At 50.4% G+C, this 23851-nt stretch overlaps 1 protein-coding gene across 4 annotated transcripts in view; it reads right to left on the bottom strand.

Moving 5' to 3' along the window:
• CYLD (CYLD lysine 63 deubiquitinase) overlaps positions 1-23851 on the bottom strand; it is a 491869-nt gene that overhangs the window by 315873 nt on the left and 152145 nt on the right. For all 4 annotated transcript variants that reach the window (XM_078670509.1, XM_078670506.1, XM_078670508.1 and 1 more), the window contains one exon: positions 9504-9609. In XM_078670509.1, coding sequence (XP_078526635.1) covers positions 9504-9609 — 106 coding nt within the window. The remainder of the gene's footprint in view (positions 1-9503; positions 9610-23851) is intronic.

Here is a 23851-nt window from a genome sequence, read left to right as displayed (position 1 = left end):
TCCAACTCAGTTTTCATTTTCGAAATTTCGTCGTCAAAGAAAGATAGTCAATCTGCCCTTTAATGGCTCATCCAGACATTAAAGGGCAGATTGACTATCTTTCTTTGAGCATCAGGCTTGAGACCATTGAGTTGAAGCCCTGCTGATCTTCTAGAGCAAATACCATGAGCGTATCCATGGGCTGCTAAGTCTGCAGAATCGGCCGCTGTACTAATGATCTGGTTTGCTACCAACCCACCTTCCTGTAAAATCTCTTGGAAATCCTGTTGGTCGTCTTTGGGTAATTTTTCTGTAAATCTTGTTAAAGAGTCCCATAAAGACCAGTCATATTGTCCCAGTAGAGCAGCTGCGCTAGCCACTCTAATGACAGATCCAGAAGTACTGCACATTCTCCTTCCCAAAGAGTCCATGCTTTTGCTGTCCTTCTATGGAGGAGCAGACGAGATGGAAGTATTGGAATGAGCCTTTCTGGCGGCGGCAACTATAAAGGAGTCTGGTGGCCGGTCAGACCGAAGAAACATAGGATCTTGGTCTGGGGCCTTGTACTTTTTTGAAATTCTTGTTGGATTGGAGCCCACTTTGGCAGGTGTCAAAAAAGTTTTCATCGCAGGCTCTAACAATCCTGGCACCAAAGGAAGAAGTGGCTTTGCGGCAGCTCGATGGTGCAGAGTTTCAAATATGATAGAAGTAGTCACCTGAGGAACAGACATGCTTATATTCAACTTGCTGGCACCTCTACAGAGCACCTTGTTGAATGTCCCAATATCATCAACAGGGGAAACCATGGATGTTTGCATTGATGAGATAGTTGGTGAGTAGTCTCTATACGAAGACCTTGTTGATAGGGTCGTTGTAGGTGACCGCCGACTTCTCCTTGGTGTATGCAATTGGCGGGATCTTGTGCGTTCTTTTGAGCATGAACAGCGTTTTAAAGGAGATCTGGATCGCCTCAGGTACCTACCAGCAGAAGGTCGTGAGGATTCCGTGGGAGGAGGTCTCTCAGAAGGCCTGGGTTGGATTTTCCAGTGCCCAATGTCATCCAACCATCTTGGTGACATGTTGATAGGAGGAGACTTTTTTCCTGGTAGTCAGAGAGCCCTCCGGTGTAATCTGTATAATAGTGATAACAGACAAGGAAGAAGTTTCCCTCGACGTCGAACGCCGTGATCTCGACGTCGGTCTTTCTATGTCTTCAGCAGGAACAAATTGTCTGTCGAAGATGCCGCATGTACACCAGCGTTTCGACGTCGAGACGATCGATGTCGAATGGGAGTGAGCCACCATCGACGACGACCGTGGCGGCGACACTCTTGACGGTGGAGACCTATGAGAAGAAGCCCTCGACTTCTGTCTCTTCGACGTCGACCGCTGGTGTACATGCGGCATCTTCGACGTCGACTTTGTCAAAGGCGATCGTGACCTCAATGTAGAGCGCTGATGGGGCTGAGAGGGTGATCTACAGTGTCTCGACGCCGACCTTAGAGAAGGAGGCGGAGATCTCGACGTCGACCTCTGACTTGATATCGACGGGCTCTTTAACGTCGACTGAGGTCTATCATGCTTCAAGCCCGAAGCATGTCTTGAAGTGGACTTACTTCTCGAAGGTGTGCTTGTCTTTGACGTCGATCTTACTTGCGTCGTTGGTCTTGACGTCGACTTCTCGACGGTGATCTTGTCTTCGACGTCGATCTTACTTGTGTCGTTGGTCCCGTCGACGACGCCATGTGATGTTTTTTCTTACTTCTAGCATCTGGTGATGTAGATCTTCGACTGAGAGGAGGGCTCTCTAGAGGTATGCTGACTCACTGGGACGCTTTTCTGATGTTTACCTCTCTCCATCAAACTAAGAAGTCTGATCTTCTCTCTGTCTTTCAATGTTCTTCTTGAAAGTTAAAGACAGTGGTAGCATGTCTCTGTGTCGTGAGAAGAAGGTAGGCACACGACAAACAGATTTGGACATCTACTTCCCACAGGAAGGACATTTATAAAATAAAGGTAGCATTTCTAACTAATAAGAATGACACATTTGTCAGAAAAAGACTGGTAAATAAAGCCAGTAAAAAGAAATGTCGAATAAAGTAGTTAGAAAATAAATTCTGACTGGAAAAAGTAAAAATCAGTTAAGCTCAAGCTCCAGGTTCCTCACAGAAGGAGCCGGAAAAAAGAACTGACCTAACGGTCACCTGTGGTGCATGATGGGAGCAGAGGGCTCCTGGAGGCCTTACAGGCAAAGTGCTCAGGGTCTCTGAGGCCTTAAAGGCTAGGTGCCAGTTTTCTTTTCTGTACAACAATGTTATTTATTTATGCAGCCTTTTTAAGGCTAATTGCCTCCTATTACCGGTTTTCTTTTATGAAAATAAAAGGTTACTGCGGAATGCTATTACTGTGCATGTCCTTTTCTTACATTTATATGTATATGTGTTATTTTCATACTAAAGAAATACATGTAACTTTGGCTTCTTAGCCTATTGGATATGTATGGGGCTACATATTTGTATGTTATACATGTATCTGTGTGTCTTTATTTAGTACTATGTACTTCTTTTATAAAACATACACATATATATGTATTTTTTTGTATATGCTCCGGGTTCCCGCACGTGGGCGGAGATAATTCAGTGCTTATGACTATTGATGAGTATTTCCCGGAAGAGAAGAGTGCCTGTACACTTTTTAGGTCTCGCCTAGCATTGCAGCGCAGGTGCTACTCGCTCGGCGAGACATATAGTGAGAGTGGAGATTTCAGACGGGGATCTGAAGCCCCGCACATCATTTTTATTGGGTTGCGTCAGCGTTTATGCTAAAAGCTGGCTTCCCATTGAAAAGGATGCATTTTGGCCACTGCCCTTTCTCCCTTTCGTCCGGCCCATCGGGACTGGATCGGCTGGTTCACGGCTGTCATGGAGCAATTTCTTATCTTTATAGGGGCCATCTGTTTCTAATTAGCGTAGCCTTAGCGCGGTCACGCACCCGGCTCACGGAAGACAATGGAGTTGCTAGGCCTGCCCTGCCTGCTCTCTCCACCCCCCTCCCTCTCCTCACACTGGCTTTCCTAAGCAAGGCTGCTGCAGGCACAGATTTCCCCTACACCTTACACTCTCATAAGTCAGTAACATATCGTACATACCCTCAAAGATATTAGCAACTAGCTGAACTTCGCTTCGAATATACATACCCGGTACCGCTTAACACCAGCTGTGAAGCCACTTATAAAGGATTCAGTGACAGCTATTTTTACACACGTGGAATTCCGGTTGTTTCGTATCGCTATAGTGCTGCTCCTTCAACCTTCTCTCAGGGGGGAGGAGCCAAGCTCGCGAGCGTAATGGTCGCCTTGTAGCTCGGCTCCGTTAGCCCTCGGGCCTGACCCGCATATCCTGTTGCATATCCTGCCCAGAGACGACATAATTCCGAAGAAATAGGAACGCAACGTTTCGCTCTTACTCACCGTTTGGCCTGGAGACTCCGGCGTGCTGCGGTTCCGAAGTTGTGCCCCCCGAAGGAACCTGGGCCTTCGTGGTGTTGAGACCGGGGCCTCGCCTATCGGATCCGACCTGGTGTTGTGGTGACCGTCGGCCCCGGCCGAGAGACTGCGCCACTGGTGAGAGCCGTTGTGAGACCATCCCGGTGACCCTGATCCGGGCCCGCCTTGACGGCCGTGAGGCTGGTACGGGGCGCGGTGCTCCGTGGACTGATCGTGTGAAGGGGTCCCCCCGCCGCTGCTCCGTCCATCGACTCTGGACCCTCGTCCTCGGACTCTGTTTGTGAGGAGCGCCAGCGATACTGCAGACGGCCCCCCGCCTTGGGCGAATTTCCTTTTTTTACCGAGGCTGCCATTGCTGGGACCCCCCGGAAATCTGTAAAGGCCCGCATTTGTGAACTGTTCCGAGAATCGCGGAGGGTGGTGAGGAGGCTGAATTCACAAAATGGCTGCCGACGACCTGTGCTGTGGGTCTCCTCGTGATGACGGACTTGGGTTCCTGGACTGCACGGGGGCCTGGACGTGTGTGCGTGAGCCTACGATTGGAGACGTTCTTGATGCCTTACGATCCTTACGCGCAGCCCTGGCCCCCGGTGCTCCGGGAGACTCGATTTGTTCCACCGCCATCTTGGGTGAACGCTCCTTCATGGTCCCCTCTTGTCTCAGTGATGCCACTGCCTCGCCTCCCTCGGTCGCTACGAGGGTTACTGTCGCTATCCATCGACGGGTTTGCTGGCCGGTGGATTTGGAACCTCCTGATCTTCGATGTTTGGAGTTTGGGGACTTGGATGTCGTGCGGGGACCTGATCCTCCCCGGGTGCCTGAGAACAATGGTGGACCGCTGCCTGTTTTTGCCTTGATGAGGTCGTGTTTCTATTTTGCAGGGAAACCCCCGCTTTTCCTAACGGCGAGACTGAACTCATGTCTATTATTGCCCTTGTTGCTATTGCTGAGACATTTGAACTGCCTATTTGAACTTTTGCCCATTTGCTTACTGATTGCCCTCCCTGGCCTACGTTTTGCTCGTACTTTCTTTCATTTGTGTGCTTGCCTCGCATTGTGTTGTTTACTTCACACTGTCCTGTGGTGGGTGGTAATTGTGGTTAGGAAGGAACTGGGGTGAGATGCACGGCTCCCGGTGGCTTATTGGTGTACTGATCCGTGGCGAAGTTGCTCATATTTTTAGTGCTGTGGGAGACCCCCCTGTACGTTTTTTGGCATTCGAGATTGTGTCGTTCTGGTTCACATGTACTATGATCGTATGGTTGGGTGGAGGGCTGTGGCCGACCGTATTTGTTTCTGTCCTTTTGCTCCTCCCTCCCATTTATTTCTTTTGTTTTCATGTCCTTTTTTTGTCTCTATTTTCTCCTTCTCTCTTGTCTCTACTACATTTCGGGTTCTGGTTTAGGGCGACAGGCGCGCTGTTTGGAGGGTAGGCCGTAGCCTTCTGCAGGGGTGCTGGGTGGGATGGGTGGGTTGGGTCTTATTTGATGTTTTATTTTCCTCAGTTCTATGGCCCTTTTGTATCTCTTTATTGGAGTGCCGCGTCTGTCCTTGCCTTCCGTGGAATGATTGGGGTGGGGTCTGTAATGTCGCTGTTCTTCTTTTTGTAGTTCTGCTGCTTTCCATTGCGACTCCCATGCCCTCCTCGTTGCTGATATTACCGCTCATTTATGTGTTCCTTGCTACGGGGCGCTTGTTTAGGCGCGGCATTCTTCTCTTTCAGTCTGTGTTTTCCTTTCCCTCTCTTCTTTCCTTTCCCCCCCCCCCCTCCCTTTTTCCCTCTCTCCTAAGGTCAGTATGACGGGTTAGTCTTGGTGTTGTCGCTATTCCGGCCCCTTTGTTCTGTTTCCGATGTGCAACTGGGTGGTGGGGATGCATAGTTGTTCTTAATTGTATACTGACTTGTGTTCACGGCCCTGTTTTTATACCGATATATACAGTGCTGACATTCCCGCATGGCTGCCCTTTAGCCTCTCTGTTACCAATGGTTTGATTTGGGAATCCGGACTCCTTTATATTGTCGCCGAGCCTGTCATGCTCCTTATTGCCCTATTATAAAAATAACCTTCTTTGCTCCTGTTTGCTGGCCGTTTGGATCCTCTCTCCTCCCCCCCTTTTTAAGATTGTATTGCTCACGTTCTTCTATCATTGATTCTGTAACTTCATCCTGGACTTCCTGACTGCTTTCACGTATTATGGCCGGCCAGTTTGGTTGTAGGCCCAGATTTGTATATCCTGTCTATACCAATAAAGGTTTACACAAAAATAAAAAAAAATAAAAACCTTCTCTCAGGGCGAGCATCAGCCAACACGACTTCGCACAATACGTGTCAGGAAGATCTATTCCACACCCATTAAGGATGTGACACCTAATCATTATCACCCTGCTGTTGCTGCTCGTATTCCAGGTCTAGGTTCTCCTTCTTTAACCTCCAACTGGAGCTTACAGGGGCAGTGACAGCAGAAGCTGGCGGGCCCCCCTCAATGGCAGCAGAACCCCCTCGGATAGTCTTTCAGTGGCGGCCACTGCGCTCCCGGGAACGCTTATGGGCCCCGGGCTCCTTGTCCCGCTGTTTGTGTTTCTTGTGTTTGCGGTGTTAGTCTTCGCCATCCTTGCAGTGCTTCTTAGAGGAGCCCATGAAAGCTTTGAAGTGGACTCCTCTCATGCCGGGTGTTGATGAACCTACATTGTGTTGACCTTTCAATTTTGAGGAAACGGAAGGAGGACAATCGCCTGCATGCGTATTTCAAACAAATAATGTGCACAGTTTGCGTCTATCTTAGGATCAGGTCCCGCAATTTTTAGGTCAATCAGAGAAAAGTAATAGATTTATTTGCAGATAAGTAGCATCAAGGCACCTTTCAAAGTCTCAACTTTTATTAGTTATCACTTTAGCTTTTTAATTAAATCTCTATCAATGCATTTAAGAAAAATAGCATAGGTACCATTAAATGGAGTTGCTCGGCCTGCCCTGCTCTCTCCAACTCCCCTTCCTCTTCTCACACTGGCTCTCATAACCCGGGCTGCTGCAGGCACAGATTTAGTACAAAAGGGGGTGGTGTTGGACGGAGCATCTGAACCAATCAAACACTCACACCCAGTCAACTGATCTGGGTTTAATCCATCACCGTTCTTTAGCCCACTCTGCCACCCCAGTTCAGACATGGCCATATGCAAATCAGTCTGACCCTGTGCCTCATGGGAACAGTCCAGCCCGAACTGCCAAGCCATGCCTTCCCTGGACCGGAAACAAGCTTCCTAGGACCGGTTTCTGGCATTTCAGCCGCCTTCAGCCAGGCTTGCTTGAATCCAGTGGCAAAGTGAGCAAGGGACTCACGTCTGAGTATACCCTGCCACACTTATGGCGGCCAAAAGCGGTACAAAAGGGGGTGGTGATGGATGGAGCATGCAGTCTCCCTCACCGATGGGTCATCAATCAGGCAGCTGTCTTTTCCCCTGATGAAAAGCCCCACTCCACGGGCCCCTGGACTGCTCCTTTGTCGATCTCCTCCTGTTGCTGCAGGCGCCGACACAGCCGCGCCGAGCCCCCAGCCACCAAAGTCATCGCACTTCTACCCTCCTGAAGTCAAGCACAGCGCGGCCTCAAGGCTCTGGTGCTCCGTTCTCCCCGACAAGTCTCCAGCTCCTCATCAAGCTCTTGAACCCCCCCCCCCCTGCTTCCCTGGTAGTTGTGGGTCTCCTGGTCGTCATCCACAAGGCACCGTCGCATGCAAGGAGTTCAGTATGCGGACAAGGCACCATCAGTGGGCTTTTATTCCCGCCTCCGCAATGTCACGTAGTCAGCGCACACACCAAGCATAACCGCCCCCGGCTCTCAACCAGTCACTAGAGGGGCCCCCGGCATCCCAGGCTACCTCACTGATCATGGCCCGGCTGCTCCTTCAATCTTTCAGGCCCAGGCGGCCCGCCGCATGCCTGTTCCTCGTCATCAGGTTCAAAGGCCTCTCTAACCCTCTGCATCTAAGTGTCCTACTGGGACCCACGGCACTCTCCTCGGCTCATGGGTATGTTGCTGCTTCTGGACATGTTGGTGGAGGCCCATTGTGCCAAGAACTTAAGAAGAAGTCACCCTCCCTGGTTACAGGTGAGGAGAACAAACCTCAGTTTGCCTCGCTAACTTTTCCAATTCTTTACAGGAGACAATTGAGCGTAGAAGCAATATCTAGTCAGTAAGTGGAGATTATTGTGACAAATAAATAGATGGAGGCTTTTTCACCCTAGTGTCTGCATATACCATCAGTCCCCACTGATTCACTCAGCTCTAACGCTAAACAAATGGAAGACCTACGCATTGTAATGCGATAGATTTCGCAGTTATAAAAAAGTTAGCTATTGCCATTTTGCATTAGAGTATTTTCTTTGTTTTTTAGAATGGAAAACAAATTAAAAAACAATGTCATTTGCAGAGGATTTTTGTTTTGTTTTTTAGAAAGGGGAAAAAAAACATTGTCATTTACAATGCCAATAGCTCAAAATAATGTCATTGCGAGACCTATTGCATTGTAAATGCTTGTTCTGATAGCAAGAGAAGTGTTCTCCTATTTCCCACACCAATGAATGACCTGGAGAGAAGAGATCTAGCAGCAGTGGGGAATTGTCTATTGCACAGCTGTTTTTGTGCCCCAGTGATACCTTTTCTCCAACCCACCCTCAATAGGTGTCCTTTCCTCAAATCATCCCCTGTGGGCTTTCTACAGTGCCAGGATGGACTGCAAAGAGGACTGAGGTCAAAAAATAGCTCAGCTATTAGCAGAGGCATAAACTCTATGCCAGTGTGAACTGGAGGTGGGTGGGTCAGAAGGACATGCATTGCAAAATTGCTTCCAACTTGTTTTTAGTGCTTGTAATGATGCACATTTTGGGGGACCATGCTGTTGTGCTGGGGTACAGCAATTCAAGCTCTTTTCTCATGGAGCTATGTCGCTACATCATGCGCTGCTGGTCCATATGGCATCGCTGAAAATTGGCAAAGGCAGCTTGTATCAGCTTCCTCACTCTTGCTCATTTACCTAAAGAGCCAGCAGTGAGGCCGATACTTGAACTGTCAGTCTTATCTGCTGAGATAATGTCCCCATTCAACACACCGCCCCATATCTTTCTGTAATTCAGGCAGGAAACACATTTTTTAACATTGCTGATCCTTTTCACAGGACCAATATCATCAGAAACCCTGGTCGCCACAATCTCAATCAAGGTAGTTAAGGAGTTAACACCACATTAAGTACCATCATTACAGTTGTGAATCATATTTTAACATTTTCAGGGAAAAGGCCAGAAAGATTACAGACTGGTATGCAGATGGTTTAGTAGAGTAGTGAAGGGCAAAATATCAAAGAATGATCCAAATCAAGCTTAGTTTGATCTTTACTCACTGCATGCAACACACTGTTTTGATGTGGAATCTTCTAGGTATTCGTACCACAGTCATGATGACCGTAAAAAAAAGTATAAGGTTCTAAAATAAGTATAAAATTCTTTGCAAACGCGCATGTAATGCCTTTAAGACTTAGGGTTGAGGTTTGTTTCACGGAAAGTCCTCTATTTTGTGGTGCAAGTGCCAAATCATACCTTGAAGGATTCAACTATGTTGGACTATCACCAGTAGAATTGAAGCTGCAACTGGAATGGCATGGTTGAAGAAATTCCTGCTAAATATTATCCACAGAAGTAGCATTTTCCAGTGGAGTACTGAGTACTTGTTTGAACTTTTTATTAGCATCAACCCTAAGTAGAATCCTCCACATGAGGACTAAGCAATTCTTTCACAAAACTGAAGATTTTCTATTACCCAAAAGTTCTAAATCAGGCCCTTAATGTGGACAAACTGGTTTAGAAAATCCTAAAATACTAGGGAGGATTTTGCTTTGGAGCTAGTGGCATGCATTCAAAAAGACAATACTGCTCATCTGTCAGTACACAAAAATTATCTGCAGTAATCCCAATTTACCACTGTTGAATTTCCTAAACAACTGCCAGTGACATTTTAAAGAATCCTACCTGGGATAATATCATTTATGTGAAGCAGGAGGGTACTTTCAACACTGGCAAAACTACAAAGTTGAATTCCATTATATCGTCCATCCCAATTTCCAATTGGATTATCCTGAAATGGAAAATCAAAGTTTTTCAAAGATTTTAAAGTGTTTTTCACACATTCTTCCTAATCACAAAGCATGGTATATTCATGTTTCAAGCTTTCCAACACTGTGTAGAAATGTACATCATTCCCCACATGACAACTAAAGTTCTTTTACTGGAAGAAAATAGAAGGGAGGGTCTTTGCAAAGATGTTGTCCCGAACCTACTCATAAAGCTTCAGTTTTTCATTCAGTTCCATCACAGCCTTGCTATCACTTCCCCCCACCACTTCTTTAATGTTATAATTTCCCTCTCTTTTGTTCCATCATCTTCATGCCTCTTTTCATAGTGTTACCTCCCACCCCAGGTCCACAAACCATGGTGTTTACACTCCCTCTATTTTTCTGTGTTGCTCAACGAAATCACTCTCGCTTTGTTCCTCTAAATCTTATTGTTGATCTTAAACACTCTTTTAATGACCCCTCATGTCTGTGTCAACTGTTGAGCTTCGTTCCTTTTCTTTACTTCTTATCTCTATCAATCTTCATCTGATCTTTCTCAAGACCCCCCACCATTGTCTCTGTGTTTCTGTGGGAAATAGCATTCTCCAAATATGTTGGTTAAGGAACTGGTTATTAATTTGTTTTTAAGTTGGAGGAGGAGGGGTACTGTGTGCTTGAGAGCACTAACTGAAAGGATTCTCTGCCTTTGTGTGTTTGTATGGCCGATTGGGTCTGCCTAGTTGCTTAATATTCAAAGTGATCTGATAGTGAGGGTGGTAGTTTGAGGCATCTCTGCCGATGCATGCTGTTGGTTGTAGAGAGGTCTAATGAGTGGTAGTGTGACAAAGAAAATACCTGTTTGTTCATCCTGGAAGAGGAAAGGATAAGGGTCTATCCTTGTGAGTTGTGGAGGCTGGGATTAGAGAGGCATCTTGTTCTATGCAACTTAATGGGATGGAGAAAAAGTATTTAAAAATGTAGGCTTCGCCTATACCCCTGTTAAATAATGTTCCGATTTATCGCTGCACTCATCAACTCAGAGATGAAGCTCATCTTGAAATTGCCTCCCTCCTATACAAATGACAATGTCAAGGACAATACAAACTAAAAATGATCACTTTCTCCATCTTTCTGTCATCTTCCTTACATTATGAGGATATATTATGTACACGAAACAAACAATTATGCTGTGCCTTTAAGTTTAACTCATATTTTAATCTCTACCCCTTGCCACGAGGACATAAACGTCACCCTTCAAACCGGCACACTGTTTGTTCTTTTTTCTACCCCGAGTAGGGGTGGATACCTGATGCTGCTTTATATCTAGCACAGCTACATTTCTTTATTTATATAAAAGTTTGTATCGTTTGGGATGTTTTTGTTCAAATCCGAAACAATAATGATTGCTTTATGGTTGCATACCTTTGTGTGTTTTCATATGTTTGTACTTGAAAGTAAAAAGGGGCTTGGCCGGCTGCAAGATGGCCGCACTGAGTGGGCACTGTCAGCCAAGCTCTCTTATCCGCCACCATCCTGTAGGCATTCATACTTCACCCGCACCAAAACGGCATTTCCAGACTTTGGGGGGCACTGTGAATCTATTGCCCCAACTCCTGCTTGCTTCCCCAGTGGAGCTACACATCTCGTGGCCGGCGCTGTGCACACGCGCCGGGAGGCCGCTCCTGTTTCCTCCAGAGCTGTGTGTGCCAGGGGAGCCCTGCTGGGACGGCGGAGTCTCCCGGGACCTGGTGCTGCTGTCAGCGGTGAGTGGCGCTACCGCTGGGGGTGTCACTGGCGGGGTTGGGGGCCGTCTGCTGTGCAGTCCGGTCCGGGGGCGCCGCGGCCTGGTTCCGGCATTGCGCTACACCCCCACCTTGCGTGAGTGCTGCGGCGCCAGGGCCGGGCTGAAGGAACGGTGGACCCCCCAAGCTCCCCTGTTGGTCTTCTCCCTCCTCTGGTGTGCTCTTGCCGAGGGTCCCCGCTCCTCCCCTGCTGCCCGGCGCTGGGGGGGTGCCGCCCGCCCTTGCAGCCTGGTTGACGTGAAGCCTTCTGCGCCCGCACCGAGGCCTGCCAGGGACTCTCTGCCTTCAGCTCCGTAGCCTGCTCCTGGGGGCGCGGCGGTGTGGACTCCTGCCGAACTCCAGCCTGCATCCTTCATGAGCCGCAAAGGACGCTGCATTGGCCACCCCTGGACACGCCTGGCTGGTCTCGCCAGGCTTTGGCACTTTACTCTGGGACCACAGAGGGCTCCCCCTTCCCAACCCCCACCCCACCCCCCCGGCCTATTACTTCTGCGCCGGTTTCCTGTTCTGGCATATACCTGGGGTCTTCTGGACCTGGTGGGCAAACGTTTGCTCACCCTTCCCCCACCTTTGCCCGTGCCTCCCCTGGTGACTGGCTAACTGATACACTGCTTCCCGGACTATCCTCAGGCCCTCTGCTGAGCTTGCCCGGCGCCAGCCTGGTACCTCACTCCAGCTTCAACCTTGGGCACATCATCCACTGGAGTGTGCCCCTCTATTCTTCTCTGCTCCTCGTAATTTCGCGCCACTCATCCATACACAGCGGAGTTCCTTGGGTGCCGCATCTGCAGTAGCCCTAGCACCACCTGCATGCCGTCTGCACCTGGGGCTGTCTACATCGATTTGTGCACTAACCCCTTCTCTTACTTGACCTGCCGGTGGCGGCTGGGCTAAAGACTGTATAGCCGGCACCCATCCTCCACCTCTGGTTGCCGGCTGCCTCCTGCGCTGTTTTGTGGGGGACGCGTCCCCAGGCTTGCTGGGACTGTCTTGCTTCTGGTTCCCAGATTGTTTTCCCCATTTGAGTCTGTGCTACTGGATGCTGATTGATAGTGCATCTCCCCCCATTTTCAGCTCCTCTCCCACCCGCGTGGTCTGGCGCCCACCTGGAGTGCTCATTGCTATGGGCAATTCCGACCCTAAGCAGCCCAAGATCGCCTTCGAACTTAGAAGATCCTCACGCCAGGATGGTGCGGGCTCAGACGGAGCCGACTCCGCTGTCACGATGGAACCCCTGAGCCGAGCCGAGATGATGACTGTTAGAACCGGCTATTTCTGGTAGGCTAAGGCTGACGCCAAAGCCAGGCAGAAACCACCATTCTAGTCAGGGCAAGGAAGTCACACGCCAATATAACCCCTGCTCACCCTCTAGGTAGCTTGGCACGAGCAGTCTAGGCTAAACTCGGAGGCGATGTGTAAAGCATTTGCGCCAGCGCACGACAGCAACAACATACTAGGCACACCACAAAAGAGACTCCACACAAGGTTATATTAAAATAACTTTTGTATTGTCAAAACATATCAGATAGAAATCACACATGTACATTGTGCCAACTGGCACGGCAATATTCACAAGGGATTATTTACACAGGACAGGGCCACATGGGCCACTGTCATAATCAGCACTTTTAGAAATAGAAGTAGTACTTATAGAACTTAGAATAAAAGTGTATAAAATCACTGTAACACAAAGTAACAGTTATAGATCACATCCAGTAACTAATGGGGACAGGTAAGTACCACCTACGCAACCCTAAACCCTTAGGAGACTGTCACGCAGGGGACCAGGACCTCACTAGGAGTTTAGGGTTGCGTAGGTGGTACTTACCTGTCCCCAGTAGTTATTGGATGTGATCTATAACTGTTACTTTGTGTTACAGTGATTTTATACACTTTTATTCTAAGTTCTATAAGTACTATTTCTATTTCTAAAAGTGCTGATTATGACAGTGGCCCATGTGGCCCTGTCCTGTGTAAATAATCCCTTGTGAATATTGCCGTGCCAGTTGGCACAATGTACATGTGTGATTTCTATCTGATATGTTTTGACAATACAAAAGTTATTTTAATATAACCTTGTGTGGAGTCTCTTTTGTGGTGTGCCTAGTATGTTGTTGCTGTCGTGCGCTGGCGCAAATGCTTTACACATCGCCTCCGAGTTTAGCCTAGACTGCTCGTGCCAAGCTACCTAGAGGGTGAGCAGGGGTTATATTGGCGTGTGACTTCCTTGCCCTGACTAGAATGGTGGTTTCTGCCTGGCTTTGGCGTCAGCCTTAGCCTACCAGAAATAGCCGGTTCTAACATTGTTGGTCAGCGGTGCGGATTTGGACTTGTGTTTGCGCAGTGCCATAGCAACAACTGGCTACATCACAAAAACTCTGCGTTTTTCAGATAGTCACATATTTGGGATTATTGTTTTTGATTTTGTTTTTCCTCAAGAGTGTCATTTTCATGTACTGCACGGTCCCGCGCCACACTTGCCGGGCACCTGCCCGTTGCGGATCTCGGTCGACGGGTTTAAATATTTAGGGATATACGTCACAACGGACCCTGCTTCCTTCCACACACAGAACCTGCAGCCCCCTCTTGGCCGCCTCAAACGTGACATTCGACACTGGGAGTCGCTACCACTGACGCTGCTAGGTAAAGCGGCCCTGTTCAAAATGATGGCCCTGCCCCGCTTCCTCTATGTCCTAGAAAACGCTCCCTACCCTGTCCCTCCCACGTACTTCAAGACCATCGCAGCGCAGGTCTCGGTGCTACTGTGGGGTTCTAAGCCTGCTCGAATAGCGCAGGCCAAGCTCACGCGTGGCTGGTACGACGGAGGCATAGCGCTCCCAGAAGTTGGTCTTTACTACTGGGCGTCGCAGTTGAAGAGTGTTAATCAATGGTTGCATCTTCCCCAGTCTGAGCCGGCACTAAAGGCGGACAGAGCACAGTTGGGGCTCTCTGGAATGCTGGCCCCACTATACGATAAATCGCTGATCTCATCTAAGTTCGGCCCACTACGGCACACGCTTATCGTGTGGCATGCGGCGCTTCGCAGGCTGAAATGGCAGGGAGTGCTAACACAGCTCACCCCGTTGTGGGACGTGAAACAACTTGGACAATTGAGGCAATCTAAGGGCTTCGACCGTTGGGATGCAATTGGCATATCAACCATTGGAGATCTATGGCAGAAAGGGCAAGTGCTACCTTTTGAAACACTGCAACGCCAATACGAGCTGGCGCTGACTGAACGCTTCAGATATACGCAGATACGTCATGCCCTGACAGCAGTGTTCGAACCTGGTAAAGATGTCCCAGAGGCGTCCCCATTAGAGGACAGGCTGCTGACTGACTTTATGCCTTCAAAAGCGACATCCCTAACATATAGAAAACTTGTAAACAACTTGCCCGATCCCCTAGAGACCTTGCGGAAGAAATGGGTGCTTGACTGTGGCGACATGGACGATACGGAGTGGCAGGAGGCGACTTCATCTCCAAAAGAAATAGGGGTCCCTGCCCGCTTGCGCCTGGTACAGCTCCACATATTGCACAGGTCATATTACACAAGGGATGCGCTGCACAAGATGAAAAGGATTGCACACCCATACTGCCTGAGGGGATGCGGGGAGATAGGCAGCTTCTACCACACGATATGGGAATGCCCCCAAATTGCACACTATTGGGTTCAAGTGATGCGCACCATGTCACAATCAGAGGAACTCTCCATACTCCCTGACCCCAGGCGCTGCCTCCTGAACATATGGGAGCCCAACGACCTCACGCGCTATGGCAGACCTGGATGACGATAGGTATAATGATAGCGAAGAGGAATATAGGTGGGGCGGGGGGTTGCCACCTTCCATATCGACCTGGAGACGAGACATGGATGCTGCAATGATGGCAGAACGGGCTGTGTATCGGAACAGAAGGTGCCCCAAGAAATGGAAAAGGGTCTGGGGGGCGTGGAACAAATACCGAGGGGACATTTGCGACCCACCGTCTGATACAGACAGCACTAGCTCTGATTCTGATTAATGCAGCTCCACCCAGGATGAACCCAGCAACCCTTGTTTTAACATGTATAATAGTAAGCTCTAGTGTTAATGATGTAATTACACGGTTGTCTGGTCCCACAATGCAATGCATAACGTATTTTGTATTCTCATGTAACCAAGTATCGCACTGTTTTCAAAATGCCAATAAAAATGTTTAAAAAAAAAAAAAAGTGTCATTTTCAGACGGTGTTCCTGCGCTTTATGTTTAGTGGCAGATGAGAGAAAATGACAGGGCGGGACGCCAGTAGAGAGGGGAGGTTCCCATAGATTAGGAATCCCTTGCTGGGTCCAGTGTCCAATTCCTGTTCCTGTCCCTGTGTGGGTAGATGGAAGAGAGGGAGTGTGGAGGAGAAATTGCTTGCTCAAGAGGGTGGTTATTCCCTGAGTGTAGTGTGTGTGTCTGGATTCCCCAGTATGGTAGGATCCAGTGGTGGCAGCTTAAATGTGTCCAGTGTGTGAATTCCCATTCCCAGTTCCCAGAGTATGGTGCCTGGTGCTCAGTAAGAGGGTGACAGGTTGAGAATCAGAGGCAGTGAGGAACTGTCTCACCAGTCTGGAGGGGGAGTGTGTGGATGAGTGGTGTCTTGAACTGGAGGAGTTCGTGTGAGTTTTTTTTTTTATGGAGCTTGCACGTGAGGTGTACCTCTGGTGGTGTGCAGGAGGTCCTGCAGAGGCATTGGACAAGAAGGTGGATGTCTGGCGGTGTGCTGGATGTCTTACAGAGGCATTAGGGAAGTGATTCTAAAAGTAGTGGCTTGTGTATCTGATGATCCTGTGTAGGTGAAGAGGTTCTTGTGTAGCCCAGCTAGGTCCCATTAGGATGGTAGGGGTGTAGGGGCTCGCGTCCTGTCTCAGTGGAGGTGGAGTGAGTGTGGGACGGTGTGTCCCACGTTGGCCCGAAACACTTCTCAGGGCCTGGAGGGTTCCCTAAGGGAGCGCAAGGTCAGGGGCCTAGGCTGTACTTACAAGTCATTTGAAGAGGATCTCCTGTGTCTAGAGGACGGGGATTGTCTGTAACCAGAACTCCGGCGGTCCTAGTGTTGGGCAGTACCGCTCCTAAGTGGAGGGTGCAGAAGTCCTGGGACGCTGGGCATTTGACCGTCTAGAGTGCTTGACCATTTTTTTGGGGGCCTCTGGAGGTTGTTCCCCGAGGAGGGGGGAGGCCAGGTTCAGGTTCAGCCTGACCTGGAGGGAAGGGCATCTGTAGTCAGTGTCCTGACCGGTTGTTGGCTTCCAGGGGTACCGCTCCCAGGTGGGAGGGTGCAGAACTCTGGAGGGGGGTGCAGAGGGACGGTGTCCTTACTTCTGACCCCGGTGGGAGGAAAGTGTGTTGCTGATACGCCGCTGGCGTGTGCTCTGTCTAGCCTGAGACATACTGAGAATCACACTGTGTTAGGGAGTACTGGAGGAAAGTGTGTTGCTGATACGCCGCTGGCGTGTGCTCTGTCTAGCCTGGGACATACTGGGCCTGTAATCATGGAACTGGAAGGGGGTGCAGAAGGACGGTGTACTTCTGACCCCGGTGCATCCCGAGGGTGTAGATCCTAGGTTGGGAGATTAGGAAGCTTCCATGTCAAGAGGAATCTCTTCTAAGGTGGATCAGCTGAAGAGACTGAGGGGGCTGCCCTTGCTGTGTGTTCTGGGGCCCAACTGCAGTTTGTTGTTTCCACTAAGGTAGAGGAAAGGGGGCTTTGCTGTGTGCTGTGCCCCCACCTACTTGAAGAGGGACTGTGCTGTGTGCTTTGTACCTCAGAAGTGAAATAGTTTCCAGACCAGTGATGGAGTGAGGTCCTGATCTGATAGGAGAATTGTGTTCGGGTGAGTGCTTCCCTGTGAGGGTGCAGAAACCCAGAAGTAGAGGTAGGGTGGGGCATTCTTGGCCGTGACCTCTGGTCAGCCTGGGGGTGTGGACCCTAGGTTGTTGGATCAGTGGTAGTTGTAGCTACACTGAGAGAGAGAGTGGAGATTGGCTATTGTGTGCCAGGGGTTACTGCCCCCACTCTGTGGATTGGTTAGGACCTGTGATATTTGGATGGCCTAGGGCCTGGTCCTGGCTGTGGATGACTAGTGTGTACCAGTGGGGTACCCTAGTTGTGCCAGAGAGTTTTTTTTTTAGGGAAATCTATGTGGGTTAAGAGTGGAGAAAAACTGGAAGGTGTCCCTGCCGTGCAGGCCCGTGTCCGTGTTTTTGTCGCCCAAAGCAGTGAAGCCCATCAGTGGAGTGATTGGTCTACCCTGCGTTTTGGCTGGAAGGGGGTTGTGTTGTACCCGGTCCTTTGGGCAGGTTCACCCCGAGACTTTTTGCTTTTTCCTAGCCTGTTTCTGGAACCTGGGTTGGTGATTTTAGGCCTCTGCGCACTTTTTCACTGTGGTACAGTGTAAAGTGCGTGTGCTCTCTGTATATGTGTGGTGAGTGACCTGCCCTCCCATAGGAATGAATGGGGAATATGTATGCCCATGGTAGATTCCTGATGCGTGGGGAGTGCAGGGTCGAGTTTGATATGTGTGAACTCGTGAGAATGAATGCTGCATAATGGTATATGCGGCATGGCTGTGTCTAGTCTAGAAGCGCCACTTTTAGAAGTTGGCATATTTGTGTAGTGAGTCTGCTGGCACGTGATTGGCTGGTGAGCCTGGCCCAGGAGTGCCTGGGCCTGCTGGTGGATTGACTGTCTGGTTTGAGTAGGACAGGGTCTGCAGGGCCCCGGAGGAGGGGGTCGGAGTCAGCCGTGGATGAAAGGCCACATCTGTCAGGGAAGCGGGAGGAGATAGCGTCTGGTGGTGCCGGGCTGTGCCTGCCTGACCACCATGCTGGCTCTCCCTCCTGACGGCCCACTGTCACCTCTGACCTGAGGCTGACAGGAGAGGGAAACCAGAAACACCCAGGGCTCAGGGCCCGCTTACACAAAGACTTCAAAGGACTTCAAAGCCTTTTCTGTGTATAAGAAGGGGCTGTTTCCCCTTCCAAAATGTTCTGGTCTTGTTCGTGTTCCTGACTTGAATCTACCAGGGGCGGGCGCTGCCCAGCCCCTGGATGCCTGGAGGACTCCTGATGGACTCTCCTGGATTCCTGGACTCATGGGGGACCCCTCTGCCCCGCCTGTGCTGATGGGGGGACTTGGCTTTGCCCCCTGGGAAACTCAGGGGCCTTTGCAGCATGAAGGAGCTGCATTTTTCTGTGGAGAGCGCTGGAACTATATTTCTAGCGCCTGGAGGCGCTGAGCTTCCCCCTGAGCGCCTGGGAGCGCTCTGCCTGTTGTCTAGCGCTTTGGAGCGCTTCATTTCCCCCAAGCGCTTGAGAGCGCTTTCTCTGGACTTTTCTAGCGCTTAAGAGCGCTTTAGGGCCGCTGATAGCGCTGGACGCGCTGAGGTGTCTTGCCCGTATTTAATTACTTATTTACGAGTGCCCACCTCGATTTGCCGCGGAGGAAAAACAACCACGAAGGGGCCGCGACCGGATTGGCCGAGACCCAAGGAGAACCGTGCTCTGATTGGTCCTCTGAAGGGGGCCTGGTCCAGGAGCCGCGCTGTGGTTGGCTGGCTCATGGAAGCTGAAGGAGGTGGTGTGAAGACCCCCGGGAGATGGCGCGGCCGTTCGCAGGGCTCCTGTGGGCTGATGGAGCCCCGAGAGGACGAGGCGGCGAGGAAGACACGTGGCGGCCGGTTGACAGGGCTCCCGTGTGCCGAGGGAGCCCTGCAGAGAGAGAGAGAAGTCCGGCGCGGGAGTAGCGAGGCTCCCATGTGGTCAGGAGAGCCCCGCCTTCACCCCCGAGAGAAGGGACTGCCACCGGGAGCCTTGCTGGCTCCACCCTGAGTCCGGGTCCCGAGACGGGGGACCGGGCAAAGCGAGGAGAGTCTGCGAGGAGCAGGAGCTCCTCAGAGGCCGACGCCCCCGCCCCTGCCGCACCGAAGACCGGCGAGAGCAAAGGGAGAGCCGGTGAGTGAAGGGTTGCGGGGGGGGGGGGGCTCCGTGCGGTGCCGGCCGAGGCACTGAGTAAAGGGCGGCCCGAAGGGCAGTGGGTCGCCCCACCGTGGTTACAGGGCCCGCGAGGGGTTCTTGAGGGCCCGCACTGCTGTATGTTGGTGCCGCTTCGAGGCACTGAGAAAGGGCGGCCCGAATGGCAGTGGGTCGCCCCACCGTGGGTGCAGAGCCTGTGTGGCTCCCACTTGTGGGGCATGTGATGCCCAGAGCCTGTGTGGCTCCAACGTTTGGCCCTTTTTAGTTAGGGGGGGGCGTCGGGGCATATTGCCGGTGCCCGCCCACTCCTGCCTGCGTGTAGAGTCTTTTTAGAGCCTGTGTGGCTCCAGCGTTGGCGCAGTTTGCACCTGAGGGCCAGTGAGGGCCCTGGCGCAGTTTTGATGATTCTCCAGCTGCCCAGCAATTAGTGGGCAGCTGCACCGTTTAGGCGCAAGATGGAGAGTGAGTCCCTGAGAGGGATAGAGATGGCACAGAGGTGCCCGGCCAGTCACAGCTGCGCAGCACTTAGTGCCAGCTGCAGCGTTTAGGCCCTTGTGAGTGTTCTCAGGTGCCCAGCAAGTAGTGGGCACCTGCATCGTTTAGGCCCCTGACATTGAGACTCAGGGCGTTCTAGCCCCAACAAGGCCAGTTGGCCTAGGGACTGCCACAGGTGGTGGCTTATGTGAGGTTTTGCGCAATTGTATGGTTATTGCACCTCTGAATGTATTCTCTTGCATCATGTGTTATTCCTGCACCTCTGAATGTTTTAGACATCATGTGACTTTTGCGCTACTGTAGCATTCTGGTACCTCTGAATGTATTTGTATTGCATCATGTGCTTTATTCTTAACACCGCTGAATGTGTAGGTTTATGCATTTTGTGTTTTTCTTTACTACTCCTCTGAATGTGTTTTATACATCATGGGTAATGTGTTCTTTCTTAGACCCCTAAATGCTGTGTGATACTTAGGTGGTTGTTCTTTCTAGTACAGGTGGTCCTAGTGAGGTCCTGGTCCCCTGCGTGACAGTCTCCTAAGGGTTTAGGAGTGCGTAGGTGGTACTTACCTGTCCCCAGTAGTTACTGGATGTGATCAATAACTGTTACTTTGTGTTACAGTGATTTTATACACTTTTATCCTAAGTTCTATAAGTACTATTTCTATTTCTAAAAGTGCTGATTATGACAGTGGCCCATGTGGCCCTGTCCTGTGTAAATAATCCCTTGTGAATATTGCTGTGCCAGTTGGCACAATGTACATGTGTGATTTCTATCTGCTATGTTTTGACAATACAAAAGTTATTTTAATATAACCTTGTGTGGAGTCTCTTTTGTGGTGTGCCTAGTATGCTGTTGCTGTTGTGCGCTGGCGCAAATGCTTTACACATCGCCTCCGAGTTTAGCCTAGACTGCTCGTGCCAAGCTACCTAGAGGGTGAGCAGGGGTTATCTTGGCGTGTGACTTCCTTGCCCTGACTAGAATGGTGGTTTCTGCCTGGCTTTGGCATCAGCCTTAGCCTACCAGAAATAGCCGGTTCTAACAATGACCTAAAGGCAATTATGCTGGAGGTAAAGTCGACCGTCACCGGAATCGCGTCTCAGCTTGATCAACTATCGGCTCGCCTTTACTCAGTGAAGGCTCGTTTTGCCTCCCATGACAACAGACTGCTCCATGTTGAATCCAGGGTGTCAGACACCGAGGACGTGGCCACCCAGGACAGGCAGAAATTACTCCAGATGGACAAGATCCTGGCCGTAATTCGGGAGAAAAACGAGGATTTAGAAGCCCGCTCCCGTCGGAGTAATCTACGCAACACTGGCCTTCCAGAGTCCTCCAAAATGGAAGACTGCATCGAGCAACTAATAAAGGAACTCTCTTGGGACGTTCTATCCCAGTTCTTTGTCGGTGAACGTGCCCACTGCTCCCTTGGCCCGTGTCCTGGTCTGCCACCCCGCCCCATAGTGGCGAAAATCCTGAATTTCCAGGATTGTGATGCTATCCTTTGGGGGGGGAGGAGGGGGGGGGGCGCGACAGGGGCACCATCAAGCACAAGGGAAACACCCTCTCTTTCTACCCGGATTATACCCTCACTGTTCAAGCTGCCAGGAGAGAGTTTCTGCCAAGCGCATCCTCCAGAAGCATGACGTCTCATACTCCATTGCCTACCCAGCGAAGTTGAGGGTCCGGCAGGGTTCCAAGACACTTATCTTTCCTGACCCGAGGGAGGCCCTGGCTTTCGCTAAGAGAGTGGAAAAAGAAGCTCGATCCTCCCCTCCAAGTCTCCACTGGGGATGTTTTGGGGTGGTGGGTGGTCTGGGTTGTGGGTTCATTCTCGGCTAGTGGGACTGTGTTTGCTGTTTTTCACTGTATTAGGTCTCTTATGGTGGATCCTTGCTCCTCTACTGGGGCTGTGGCTTTATTGTGCCACTGTATGTTTGCTTGATATTGCTTCCACAAGTATGGTTCTTGACACTGCATTGCAATTCCTGCATCTTCTCGTTTCAAGTCGATCGCTATCCGCAGTAAGTTGTCTGCTACACTGCACTGTGCTCCTTGATTTGTTCTGTCTGCACTCATTGGTCATATATCTTTGGCCAACATGTTGCTCCACTGGTCCCTCCTTCCCCTTATAAGCTGCGCCTGCTGTGGTTTGGTCCGTGTGGCGCTATCACTGCTCACCAATGCGCTCTGCTCTCTGAGCCAGTCCGCCTTCGTATCCATTGAAGAGGACGCCGCTCCGCGGTCTGTGCTTCCGCTCCCCAATCAGGACCGCTCCCGCCGCCGACCCGTATCCCCTGCCTGGAGCGAACGGATGGTCCTGAGAGCCCCCGCCCCCACAATTCTAGGGTGCACCGCGCTGCTCCACTCTGAAGGAGACCATAGCACAGCAGTTCATAGCATTTCCACCCCATCTACAAAGACTCTACCTGAGCCCCTTCATCCGAAGACGCTGATCTGGACTCGTTAATTCTGAGGTGACACCTTGAACTGGAGCGACCCTCTGATGTTCACCTAAATTCTATATCCTTAATGGAACGGCTGTACAATCAAGGAACCCGCATGCCCGTGAAATATCTGACTCCCCCCTCCCCGATTCAGAACTGCCCATCCCGTGGGCCCCTTGGAAACTGAAACCACTACCCGGGGGAACCAAAAAAGGAAAAAAGGGAAAAAAAAGAAAAAGAAAAAAACCCTCCGAAGGCCGCACTTCGAACCTGTACAGTGCTTTCCCCTCAAGTTGAACCTGTCACCCCACCCCGGGGTGATTCGTCCACATAACCGCCACACAGTGTGTGTTAAATTGTGTACATGTCCCTGCTCCCCATGGTCCTCCTCGCCCTGATGAAGGTGCAGCCTAAATAGGCCTCGCATCGAAACACGCGTTGGCGTGACCCATATGGATGGCACCTATGTAACCTATGTTGTACCATCTTTGTTACCCTATGTTGCCTCCATAACACCATCTCAGTCCTAGCAGCCATTGTTAAATCTGCTCTGCAGGATGTTATGCATCTTTATAATTGTCTGTGTGTGAATGTGTAAAATAGTGTATTGATTGGGTTTGTGAGTGAGAATACTTGTAGTGGATGACTGTGGGAATGCGTGGGACCTGTATTGATATATGTCATTGTAAATATTGTATAGCACAATTTATCTCAGATTCTAAATGAACTGGAACTTTATATGTTTTCCCTAGCTCCTATTCTGAATTTTTACTACCAATCCAGCCCTATTAATGATCAATAAAATATATATATTTTTCCTCGAAAGGTGTATGTCTATCTGTGTCCGCTCTGATATGTTATCCTTTGTCACCCCTATTTAAATGTAAGGATCCCCCCGCGGGACCTTTAAACTGACCCTGGCAGGGTTCGCTTGTTGTTCTATTCAGCTCTCTGAGCCATACCGTCAGTTAAATGCTTGCGCGCCTCCCCCGCACTGCTCTGTTTGTGGAAATCCCCCGAGAGACGTTTCTATTTGCTCGTGCTGCATTCTGCCTTTCCTGCTGCTTATGTGTGCCGTGATTGTCTGTGTAGCTTGCTTTCTGTGCTGCACTCTGACCCGCCCCCTCATGGCTGACATCGTCTGCTGGACGTGGAATGTCCGGGGCCTGAATGACCACCGCAAGGCTCGACTAATTCACTCACACTTACAGCGACACAAAGTTTATATATGTCTCTTACAGGACCTGTTGCCCGAATCTGTATCCAGACTCCAATCCCGTTATTGGGGGGAATCCCAATCCTCCACCTACTCGTCGTATGCCAGGGGAGTCTCAATTCTGATGCGCCGGGGCCTCCCTTGGCAGACAACCCAGGTACTCCTCGATCCGGAGGGCAGATATGTGATCCTCCATGGTTTACTACTAGCTCAACCCGTTACGATTGCTGCGGTCTACGGCCCCAACTCCGATGACTCGGAATTTTTTTATCACATCTGGCACCTCATCTCCTCCTGCGGCCC

Source organism: Lissotriton helveticus, chromosome 12, assembly GCF_964261635.1.
Source record: "Lissotriton helveticus chromosome 12, aLisHel1.1, whole genome shotgun sequence".
Taxonomy (NCBI): Eukaryota; Metazoa; Chordata; class Amphibia; order Caudata; family Salamandridae; genus Lissotriton; species Lissotriton helveticus.
This window is presented reverse-complemented; position numbering and strand designations above follow the sequence as displayed.